Here is an 11,873-nt window from a genome sequence, read left to right as displayed (position 1 = left end):
GGTAAGGGTTAGTAAATTATACACACGTAGCCGGACCAAGGTGCGGGGTGAAATTCTCTAGATGCTGGACCAAGGATTTAGAGATACATAACTTATCGCTTTGCATGTAATACACTAGGAAGGGATTGCTATTACTAGGATGACGGAGTTATGAGCTAATGGGGAAAACATATGCCCTAGTTTCCTTCTAAATTTGATAACAACAAAAGTTTGAATCTTGCTTACTAATTACTTTCATAATTTCCAAAATTTGTTACACAAACCCCCCCTCCTTTTACTTATTTGTCTCGGATATACATTGGCTAAACGAATATAATCATTATTGAACTTAAGTCTAAATCATATTCCTCGTGGGATCGACCCCAACCTACAAGTTGGGTTCTTTACCTGATAACGATCTATTAGTGCTATGGTGCCTACTTAGGTGCAAGAAATTCATAAAAGCTATGAAGATGATCTTGAAGTCACTGCACCCTCACCTGGGTCCTCATCTATTCCATTATTCTTCTGGTATTATAAGAAGAAAGGGCAAGGTTTATGTGGGCAGCATTGGTGGGTTAAGGTACCAACTGATCACCACCTTTCATGACTCACCTGTTGGTGGTCATTCTGAACAGTTGGGTACCTATAAAAGGTTAGCACAAGTGTTTTATTGGCCTGGTATGAGGCAAATAGTAATACAACATGTGGAGGTCTGTGATGTGTGTCAACAAAATGAGAATGTGCCTTATCCAGGTTTATTACAACCCCTTCCCATTCCTGATCAAGCATGGAGGCATGTAATCATAGATTTTATAGAAGGATTGCCTAAGTCGAGAGGCAAAGAAGTTATTCTAGTGGTGGTGGACAGGAGGACCAAGTTTGCTCACTTTATGGCCTTATCCCACCCTTAAACAGCCAACACAGTAACAACCAAATTCTTTAAGCATGTACATACGCTCTATGGGTTACCTGAGTCCATTGTGTCTGACAGGGACAACATATTTTTGAGCAATTTCTGGCAGAATTTATTTAGATTATTGGGAACTCAGTTGCACTACAACACTGCATATTACCCTCAAAGTGATGGCTAGACTGAGAGAGTTAATAAGTGCATCGAAAACTACCTCAGATACATGCCTCTCATAGACCAACTAAGTGGAGGCAGTGGTTGCCTCTTTCCGAATAGTGGTACAACACAAACTTTCACACTGGTATTCAATGCACTCCGTTTGAAGCATTGTATGGCTATACACCTCCTTATTTGGCTATTGGCCCTATGCTAGACACCACAGTCCCTGCAGTGGAAGACGTAATCATAAAGAGACAACAACTTCAACAACTCCTGCTAGACAATTTGTTGAAAGCTCAAGAGAGAATGAAAATGTATGCAGACTAGAGAAGAACATAAAGAGAGTTCCAGGTGGGTGATTTAGTGTTCCTCAAACTCCAACCCTACCGGCAGACTTCATTAGCATTGTGAAGGAACCTCAAGCTTAATTCCAAGTACTATGGTCCTTTTGTTGTTGTTGAGAGGGTAGGACAGGTAGCATACAAACTGGCTCTTCCGATCGAGTTCAAGGTCCATCTTGTTTTTCACGTATCACTTCTCAAGAAGAAAATTGGAAATAGAGTGGTAGTGCATACCACTTTGCCTACTACCGGTGAAGATGGCCAGTTTCCTGCTAAGCCTCTCCAAATATTGCAAAGGCAGATGGTTCGTACAGGTAATGTGGCAGGAGTAAAGGTCTTGGTTCAATGGTCGAATCTTCCACTTGAAGAAGCAACTTGGGAGGACTATGCATATTTGAAAGCCAAGTTTCCGGACTTCGACACCCATCCTTGAGGTCAAGGATGTTTTCCATGTGGCAAGGTGTAACAACTTTAGCTAACTTTCCAATAGAAGTTAGTAGTGGAAGGAGTATTAGTTAATATAGGAGATGCGAAAGGAGTGAATTGCAAATAATAAAAGGCCTGGATTAAAAGTAGCTAAATGAAGTTCAACGTCTAAGATTAGTCGAGAGGTTATCATATACACGTTGAGGGAAAGAGTGGAGACGTGAAAATAAACTGGTATCCTACAATTCTCAACTTCTTCCTTGCCTATTCTCTCTTCTTTTCAACTCCGTTCTAATCATGTCTTCTTCTTCTTTCATTTCAGATTGAGATCAAGGAGCTTCATTTATGCTATGTTTATTTAATTCTGTTTCAATTATGTAATTTAGCTCAGTTTATTGTTAGATTGTTAGTTTCAATTTCAGATAATCGAAAATTATTCCACAAATATTGACTGTGTTCTAGTTTAGTTACCGTTCCATTGAATTTCAAGTTAAATTCATAACACACACATGTGATGGGCCGTCAGGCGAAGTGTCAGACGCACGTTGTAGGACCAGCTTTCTTATTTTAAATTTTAAATTTTCTGACACTATACATAGTATTTTTTTAGGGTTTACTTTGTTATCTTGATTTTGAGCGAAGAACATTGTAACACTTGAACAAGTTTTCATCCATAGTTTTCATTGATTTTTGAAATCAAAGTGTGTGATTGCCTTGACATTTGTAAGTGAATTCTTATTTCATGAATACAATTATATTATTTACTTCAATTATCATGAATGGCTAAACTCCATAACTAAGGATTGTGGAGTCCACGACGACTCGACCTAAAGAGATTTTTTTTGTAGAATAAAGTTTGTATTGTGATTGTATACCTTATTAGCTCTTTCGTATTAATCGACTTCTAATGGTTGCAAACATTTTATATTGCCTAGGTCTGACTTGTTTTAGTAAAAAGGTGTAAAACCTGGAAAAAGAAGAAGATAATAACAAGGATTAGTTTGTCCCCGGCAGACACATTTGTTATTAATTATTTTGTCCTTCGGGATGGCTCAGTTGGTTTGGAGGGTGGTTATCCATACAGATGACCCGGGATCGACCCCCCCTCAATGCCTTCTTAGTCGAGCATGTCGCATAGAGCTTGCCTAGTGTGATCTACATCCCATGTGTGGTTTGCAGGCTATTGCACAGTGGAGGAATTTACCCAGTGCGCATAAAGTGCTCACCCGAAGGGCAGAGGCTATGGCAGAGGTTGTAGCGGCTGCGAATTATCCTGTTGTTCCAAAAAAACAATTAAAGATTCTGAATGTGTCTAATGGTTGATGATGTAAGATTAACCAGCTCTGAGTAAATGTCATTGAATTAAGTTAAACACTTTTAGTTCGAGAACAAAAAATGACATGCATTTAATTTAGTTGAGAAATGGTTAATTATAACCTGAGTTTGAGAAATTGGTATACTAGCATCACAAAGTAAAATTTCATATTCAACCCAAATTAAGGCAAACAATTTTGGTGAATATAATCCTGATTTTCCTCTATAAATTCTCAGTTTAAGCAATTTGTTGAAAGTTACAAGTGACCAATTGCTATTGAAAAACATCTCAATTCTCCCAAACTTTTCGCCATTTCTTTGGAAATGAGAAACTATTAGCAAATAATCACAAATACAACTTAGGTCTAGTCTTATTTCCTGTACCCCAGCATAGTTAAATTCTATATTTGACAACGACTGTGTTATACTTCTTTAAGGAGGTGTAATTTGAGCATATAAAATTTTGACGTCATTTAACGTATCGATCACCACCAACACCACTACAGAGGTTACTGGAGCGTCTGATGCCCCACCACGATTGCCAGACTCAGAATTCAGCCCATTGGCATACTGTTCCATCACATCAACAACAATAACAATTTACTTAATATAATTCCAGAAGTGGGATAGGAAAATGGTAGTATACGCAGACCTTACTTCAACTTCATAGAGATAGAAAGGTTATTTTCAAAAGACCCTCCACAAATCAAAGGATTCACGGGAAAAAAAACGAGAATTAAGAGACATGTCAAATAATAAGGAAAGACGTACAGACTACAGAGCATCTAGGAAAGGAAACGATAACGACAAAACAATGCAGTAACTAAAAGAAAATACATGCATACGGCTAATACTACGACATACACGATGATCCTAAGCTCCCACCAAGCCTAAACCCGCCGAAAAGCGAGTCAGAGCTCAACTACTTGCTAACCGTCTATTGTAATCTGTGACCTCCATCACATCAAATATGAGAAACTATATGATAGTCAACTACAAAGAAGAAATCAAACTCAGATAGTCAACAAGGGAAAAAGGAGCCAAGTGCAGATAACCCACAGTATACATGTCAACAAGGGAAAAAGGAGCCAAGTGCAGATAACCCACAGTATACATATCAACAACTTCAACAAACATTATCTCATCGTCCATTACAAAGCATATTTTTTTAAAAGAAAGGGCAACAACTCTTGACTCAGAACAGAGAGAACAATACAAGTAATAAACCAAAGAACAGTATATAGAAGTACACAGGGACAAGAGACCATCTCATTCTTCAGCGGCACTCGCAGCACTTAGATCCACATTGAGGTCCAGAACCTGAAGGAAGACAATTGAGTCAACCTCTGTTAGGTACTCTAGATTCAAAAAATACATCCTTTGCATAGTACACATTACATTCTTTACACCATTCCCCTTTTCAAGGAAGGGTGGGGAGAAAAAGAGTTTGGGGTGACGATGTATACTAATTGAAAGTTCTATTTGACGTAGAAGAGGCAAAACTCCAATATCAGATGTCTTGAGCAGGTTATTCCAGTATAACCGCCTTCAGAAAGTAAAAGTATCGTGCTCACAATAACCTCCAGGATCCTATTTTCTTCTAAATATACAGCTGGTACAATAACCTCTCTACCTAGACTCGCATCTCACCTCATAAACAGAGACATTGAAAAGGACAAGATTTGATGAGCCATCAGTGATAAGTTATTAAGATTAAAAAACATCCAGGATCAAAGGAATAGCTAACTGTACACCATCACTGTATGAATGTTACTCAAGATTGAGATATGGAGGGGAAAGGGAAAAGGAAAAGGAAGGGAGGGGAAGCATTCACAATAAATTAGCAATGTCATTATAAACCTTCAATCTACTACTATCATCAGAAGTGAGGCTTGACCTCACTTGATATAGCAATTTGTCATATCAAGGATTCAGCTAGAGTGTTCAACCAACCACATTCCCTCTTAACTCTTTCGCAAGTTCAATGTCTTCCAGAATATGCAAACAAGGACCAAAATGAAAACATACCTTTCCAGTTATCAAGGTATACATATTGAGGACATCATCAACAGTCGACTCAAAGTGAGTTGTAGCATCATAGCTCTGTTCAAGAGAAAAGCTGGCCAAGTCATGCTAGGTAGACTTTATGACAATAAGATTTCAAAGTGACTAAAAGAGAGACTTACAGTAGAAATAAAACAATTATCTAAAGAAGGCTCATTGACAGGCTCAAATCTGTCGTATGCTTCAAAGAAGATCTCATCCACTTGTCCTAGAAGATCAATGCCAGGCTTCAGTTCACTCTCCGGATTATCAGTTTCTGCCTCTGTTGAGACAAATGCAATAAATTTGCCCTTTGGAGCAACATTATGAGTGTAAGAACAACAGAACAGGTACCTGAAGATCCAAACACAACCTAGTAAGAAGAGATACCCTCTAATATCCAAAATGTTAAGAGTTCTTTGCAAAACCAAGTCAGCACAACTAACATTTTCAAGGACGGAAAGCTTCTCTAGGAGCATTTATGAAGTAGAAATAGTATTGATACTAATGGCAATCAGCAATAAGACCATCTCTCAGATCTACAAACTGTTTAGTACAATGTTCATAATTTTTTGTATTAGTTGTTAGTTCAACGGTAAACCAGAACTCCAAGCAATGATTCATTATTTGTAGAATATATGTTGATACAACAACTAGTTAGCAGCCATGTATTTATAATCCATGTTTCTACTACTCAACGAAGCTGATTACAGTTGGTATAGATCAACAATGCACACAAGCAGATCTTGTTTATAGTCCATGTATAGTTCTGGATCCTGAATAGAAATACGATAAATACTTGAAATCAACGTAATAAAACACTAGTAATATTCCATTTACCAACAAGTATCGGCCCTAACCAATCCCCCCCCCCCCCCCAAGTACCTAACAATGTGAACCAAATAGTAGATAGAATAAATTTTGTAGCTTTGTATTGAAATTCAAAACCTAAGAAAGCTGAAACCGAGCCATTCCCAGCCAAGTATTCATTGTTTAGGATCCACTCATAAATAAATTAACCATGTCAGCCAAAATACCATTTTACCTATAAGGGCACAGAAAAATCTTATCCGATTCACAATAATATATGCAGAAGATGGGATGGTGTTACACGGTCAGATCTATCAAGAAAAGGAATGTGCCAACGAACTCCCACCCTTCTTTTTTTTTTTGGAAAACTAGAGTTGGTTACCCAAATGAATGCGATGGGAATAATCAAACAACCCACCCCCGGGCTTAGTAATAAATTAAAGCAGACAAAAGAAGACATCAAGTCAAGGGAATCAGCCGTCAAAAAAATTGATAGGAGCTTTGAGTTTGAGATGCTGAAGAAAACAGTATCAGAATGTGAGAGAGCGAACAAATAAAAGTTCGCTATGGAAACTTGGAGTGCATCATCATGAGACTGAAAATCTTTCAAATCTCAAAAACTATACTTAACATAATAGGATATATCAGATAGAGAAGCGAGGAGCGAAAGCCATGGCAAATGTTGCACACATGTTTAGAACTTAGAATATGAGATCGTTATAGTTAGGATAGAGAAATTTAAAAATGCAATTAGAAGGTAGTCTTTCATCCACTCCAAGGAAAATTTAATAAGAAAAATTCTGGTCTAGTTAATATTTTAAAGCCTATCTTTTGTTATTTCAAGAGAAGTGTTCTTGCAACCAGGGGTAAGGTAAAAAGTGATGACTTTGAAACTGAACAAATTTTTACACCATGCAATAATACACCAGCAAGAAAGAAGGTTCAAACAAGTTTAACGACAGATAAATTTAATCTCAAGAGCAGGCTTTGTTTTCAAGTCGTTTCGTTAGCATCTCGCTCTACCATGAGTTGCAGGAAAAGAATAAAATTTTGCAGCATACTGGAGAAGAACTTACAAATCAGATTTACGGCCCAATTGTTTTTGGGGTAAAATAATTTGCACTGAGTGTGAATCATTGGTATTTGGAATTGGGTGGCTCATAATTGCAATAGCTCTTGCAACTTTTCCAACCTTTCTAACCTGCAATAATATGGTCTGGGTTTATTAATTAATCAAAACACTTAAAACAATTATGTCAGACATTCCAATAGCAGGTAGTTTGACATCTCCTAAGCAACATTGTCCATGACTCTGATTTACACGGAGAATGGCCTTTCCTTTTTTTACAAGTCAAAAAATTTCAATCAACACCAAACTGGTGTAAAAATTATGTGCAAGATGTGCATGTGACTCTACTTGAATTATCTGTTGTCTATAACCAAGTTTTACCAAACCTCCCGTACCACATGGTATTTTCTCCTTGTACTAATATGACTAAATGTAAAGAGAAATAAGACGATCTGGCTACATTACATTTAATAAGTCACTAAAAATATCAGCTAGAGCATTTATTACCTTGTTGTTCAAGTAAGAAGGATCACATACAACTTTCTTGCACTTAGCTGTCTCTCCTTCTGAAGTGACACCACAGACCTTTCCTTCTTCATCAAACTCTACCTGGAATTTGAGGAGACATTGTTTTGAGGACATAACATGAAATTAAAGATACCTTTTACACTCGGCAAAAACAGAAATATAAATTTTACCTTGCATTCAGGTTTGTTCAGCATATAGGTCCCACCATACACAGCACTAAGTCGAGCAAATGCCTAAGTTAAGCAACAATTACCAAATCAAAATGATTCAATCCAAAAAAAGAAAAGTTAATAAGTTCAAGAACCTTTTAAGATGTTGGAGGATGACTAATAACAACAAAAGCAGAAGATACAAAATGCAACGAGGAATTCAAGGTGGTACCTGGGGAAGCTCTCCTAATCCATATAAAGGGTAGATATATGGTGATCCTCCTTGAAAACGTGCAAGAGACTCAGAATACAGCTATCACATACATGGAACAAAAGTTACAGATAAGCACATGGAACTTGAAATACCACTGGCTGGAGAATTTAAAAGCAAAACAATTTGGTACCTTCATTCTCTTCACTGTATCTAACGCAGGTTTGTCTAAGTAGCGGTCATCTCTGTGTAATGCCAATGCATGACCAATGAAGTCCACAGTATTGTCATCAAGACCATATTTTCTGATAAAAAGAAGAATTACCATAAGCCCCAGTTCTATAAATAGGTCACAATTTACTATTATAGGCAATGCTGACCAACACTTTTTGTTGCCAACTTCTACCAACTGATAATTTCCAAACATAAAAATCATTAAGAAATCACATAGAAAGATCAAATATTAGAAAAACAACAATTTCTTCTCTTCTAACCATCAGATCCTCTCACAACTGTAGAAGCATGTTAAGAAAAATGAACCTCAAACCCAACTCAACCACAAAAACTAGCTCATGACGTAAGGATTGCCAAAATCATATTAAAGAAACAACAACCAATTCCCTCAACTAATGTGGGACACACGCTAAGAAAGCATAAGACAAACCACATATATCATAGGCACCATATATTGATTTTACTCAGAAGTTTCTCTTTTTCTATTTTTGATACCAAATTTTACTCACTTGTTTCTTCTAAGATAACTCTTAATAACAGGTAGCAAAAAGACAAAATCTCAGAGAATTTAACAATGATATCTCTGATATGAAAAGCCTCAACTAATCTATGGAAAGAAATAAGAGGAATAGGAAGTTCAAGTCAGGAGCATACGCAATAAGCTCTCTTGCTGTCACTCTTGTTAGATCCATCCCCTCATGTGTCTTTGGGTCACTCTCCTTATAATCCTGAACATAGATGAAGAACTTCCGAGCACGGCGTTTCTCAAAAATGCCCATTAAAGGAGATTTAAGTGCCTCCATATCAGTGGCAGGCACCTTGTGGACCTATTTCATCAAGTAAATGAGAACTTTACGTTAGAGCAACAAATAATCATGAAACTAAAAGCTGACACCTTGCAACAGCACTGAAAGAAAGAAGTGTACCTTTCCTTTATTATACACAAAGCTGCCATCAACAGCTTTGAAGTATAAGTATTTTGTGACATCGGTGTGGATTAGAACTCGTACAAGCGCACCATTAGCCATAATGAACTGCCCCAACCAATAAGTTAGAATACCAGTACATAATCAAAGGATTTCCATTAAGCAGATGGTCAAAAAAGGAAAAAGTGAAAACCTTAGGGATCATGTCAACATTATAATCCCTGCTAGAACCCAATTGAGCTGGAGGCTTATCACTTCCCCTGAACCTCTTCCAGAGCTGGAAAGCAGAAAACTCAATCAAACAAATGTCAGAAACAGAAAGTAACAATTGTCAACTATTAGAGCAACCTTACCTGGACAAGATTGAGAGACGTCGATTCTCCTCCATAGTAGTCATTCCTGTCCATGTGCAGGACCTATTATACAATAAAAAAAGCAGTAATTAGCAGGCAACTCAAGTTAAATGGAATGTGAAGCATATCTCTTGGTAAAGAAATAAATAGAAGACATCAAGAGGGTAAGATAAATTGCTCTAATAGAGTTTATCCCCCATTATTTCTTTACACTAACATTCAAGCGTACAAATTATTTGGAATTTTGGGCTAACATTATCCTTTATGTATGGGAGTTGGTTCATTTTGGTCCTTCAAATATAATCAGCATAAGCAATCTCTGGTTTAGATATTGATATTGACCCGCCTCTATCGGAGGTGGTTGGGGATCAAGAGAAGGAAGGTCGGGCAGCTCTTTCAATTCGGCGAAATGGAATCGCAGTGTTCCAATTTGGGTCAGATTAAGAACTCCAATCAAAATACTTAATAGTATAGCGATAAATTAAAACTTCTATCCTAAGCACACGCAATCGAAATCAACGAGTGGACTTGAAATCATAGATCCATTTTTTGATCCACGCGACTCAGACAAAAATCCTATATCTTACCCACCCAGTGCTGTTCTGATTAAATTTCAAAGATTTTTAATCCCTTAACTTTCCTAAAGTGAAGCACTTTTGGTCTCCCTAACATAACAATGTTAAAATCTAACGGCAAGAACAATCTTTTTAACAGATTTCAACCGGCCATGTTATCTCTTTCTCAATTGATGCACATTTTATTTCTTCTTCCTTCTTCATTTCTTATGAATAATATAGTAGTAGCTATTTATATCAGAAGACAATACTTCAAAACGCAACAATCAGTCTCACTCGAAAAATAGTAACCATTTTTCCTTAAAGGCAGTAAAATCGTGTGCGACAACACAACCTTATGTGTTCCATATTTTACAAGTCACGTGGGTTTAAAACCGTTACTTTTAAACGGATTCTGTTAAGGAAATCAAAAGTCACTTTAGCAAAGTTAAGGGATTAAAAATGCTCATGTTAAGGACCAATATGAACCTACTCCCATAGATAAGGGACAATTTTCGCCCAAAACTCAAATTATTTGCTCTTCTTTTTCATTACTTGTACCTCACACACAAACAATTAATACAAATTCCCAACATTTCTCAAAAGAGAATACACAGCAAGTTTTAAAAGAACTTGTACCTTGCATAAACTTACTTAAATATGGGTTTAATTAATGGGTTTCAAGTAAGAACATGTGAAACTCATTGAAAAGGGGATTCAACTTATAACAAGTGATGAAGCAAACAACTGGATCAATTAACAAATTAACACAAAATCGCATCAGATAAACAGTCACGAAAGCAAGTAACCGATCTCGAAGTAATTAAAAGTCATATCTAAAGCTAAGTCAAGGAAAAATAGTTAAAGTGAAGAGAAAAACCTTAAGACCATCAACAGAGAGAAGACCACTGAGGATACATTCCTTGAGACCAGTGCCAAGCACAATCACATCATACTCTTCATCCATCTTTTTGTTACAGCAAGATTAGGGTTTACAAATTCTAGTGTTATAAAATGGTAGAGCTCCCCAGGAGAAGAAGACAAGTATTGCTTTGATGAAGATGAAACGCTAGCAAAAGGGTTATGTCAACTTCTTTTATTTATTTAGTCAAAAAATGTTTTTTTAAAAAAAAAATTATATTTATGTTTATTTATTGAAAGTGAATTTTTAGTTTTTATAATTCAACTATATTGAATAATTATTTATTTATTTATTTGAGTTAAAGTGCTAATAATTCAAAAGAATATTCTTCAGCAAGACATATAGGATTGTGATTGAAGCAACTAAGATGCTCTTGTCCATTATTATTAAAAAACAAAAAAACAAAGAAACATTCCCATTAATATAAACCAAAGTGAAAAAGAAAAGAATGTTATTTTTGGTGTAAAGATTATTATTATTATTATTATTATTATTATTATTATTATTATTATTATTATTATTATTATTATTATTATTATTATTATTATTATTATTATTATTATTATTATTATTATTATTATTATTATTATTATTATTATTATTATTATTATTATTATTATTATTATTATTATTATTATTATTATTATTATTATTATTATTATTATTATTATTATTATTATTATTATTATTATTATTATTATTATTATTATTATTATTATTATTATTATTATTATTATTATTATTATTATTATTATTATTATTATTATTATTATTATTATTATTATTATTATTATTATTATTATTATTATTATTATTATTATTATTATTATTATTATTATTATTATTATTATTATTATTATTATTATTATTATTATTATTATTATTATTATTATTATTATTATTATTATTATTATTATTATTATTATTATTATTATTATTATT

General features: G+C 35.0%; 1 protein-coding gene across 2 annotated transcripts; it reads right to left on the bottom strand.

Moving 5' to 3' along the window:
• Positions 1-4,132: 4,132 nt before the first annotated feature.
• On the bottom strand, positions 4,133-11,096 carry LOC102586912 (rab GDP dissociation inhibitor alpha-like). 2 transcript variants are annotated; one of them, NM_001287931.1, is given in 14 exon segments: positions 4,134-4,181; positions 4,229-4,452; positions 5,161-5,235; positions 5,319-5,529; positions 7,062-7,186; positions 7,562-7,663; positions 7,753-7,815; positions 7,964-8,044; positions 8,136-8,247; positions 8,831-9,003; positions 9,103-9,210; positions 9,296-9,379; positions 9,456-9,518; positions 10,890-11,054. In NM_001287931.1, coding segments are annotated over 13 exon segments (1,335 nt in total). In that variant the 5' UTR covers positions 10,977-11,054; the 3' UTR covers positions 4,134-4,181; positions 4,229-4,401.
• Between the last annotated feature and the right edge of the window lie 777 nt (positions 11,097-11,873).

The sequence above is a fragment of the Solanum tuberosum genome, unplaced genomic scaffold (assembly GCF_000226075.1).
Source record: "Solanum tuberosum cultivar DM 1-3 516 R44 unplaced genomic scaffold, SolTub_3.0 scf00056, whole genome shotgun sequence".
NCBI lineage: Eukaryota > Viridiplantae > Streptophyta > Magnoliopsida > Solanales > Solanaceae > Solanum > Solanum tuberosum.
This window is presented reverse-complemented; position numbering and strand designations above follow the sequence as displayed.

Excerpts from the sequence above, each read along its gene's own strand:
- LOC102586912 (XM_006344885.2), bottom strand. The coding sequence starts at position 10,976 with ATGGATGAAGAGTATGATGTGATTGTGCTTGGCACTGGTCTCAAGGAA. Across the intron at positions 8,248-8,830 it reads ACAGCAAGAGAGCTTATTGC|AAAATATGGTCTTGATGACA; the intron begins GTATGCTCCTGA and ends TCTTTTTATCAG. Across the intron at positions 5,236-5,318 it reads ATAATTGTTTTATTTCTACT|AGCTATGATGCTACAACTCA; the intron begins GTAAGTCTCTCT and ends TCTCTTGAACAG.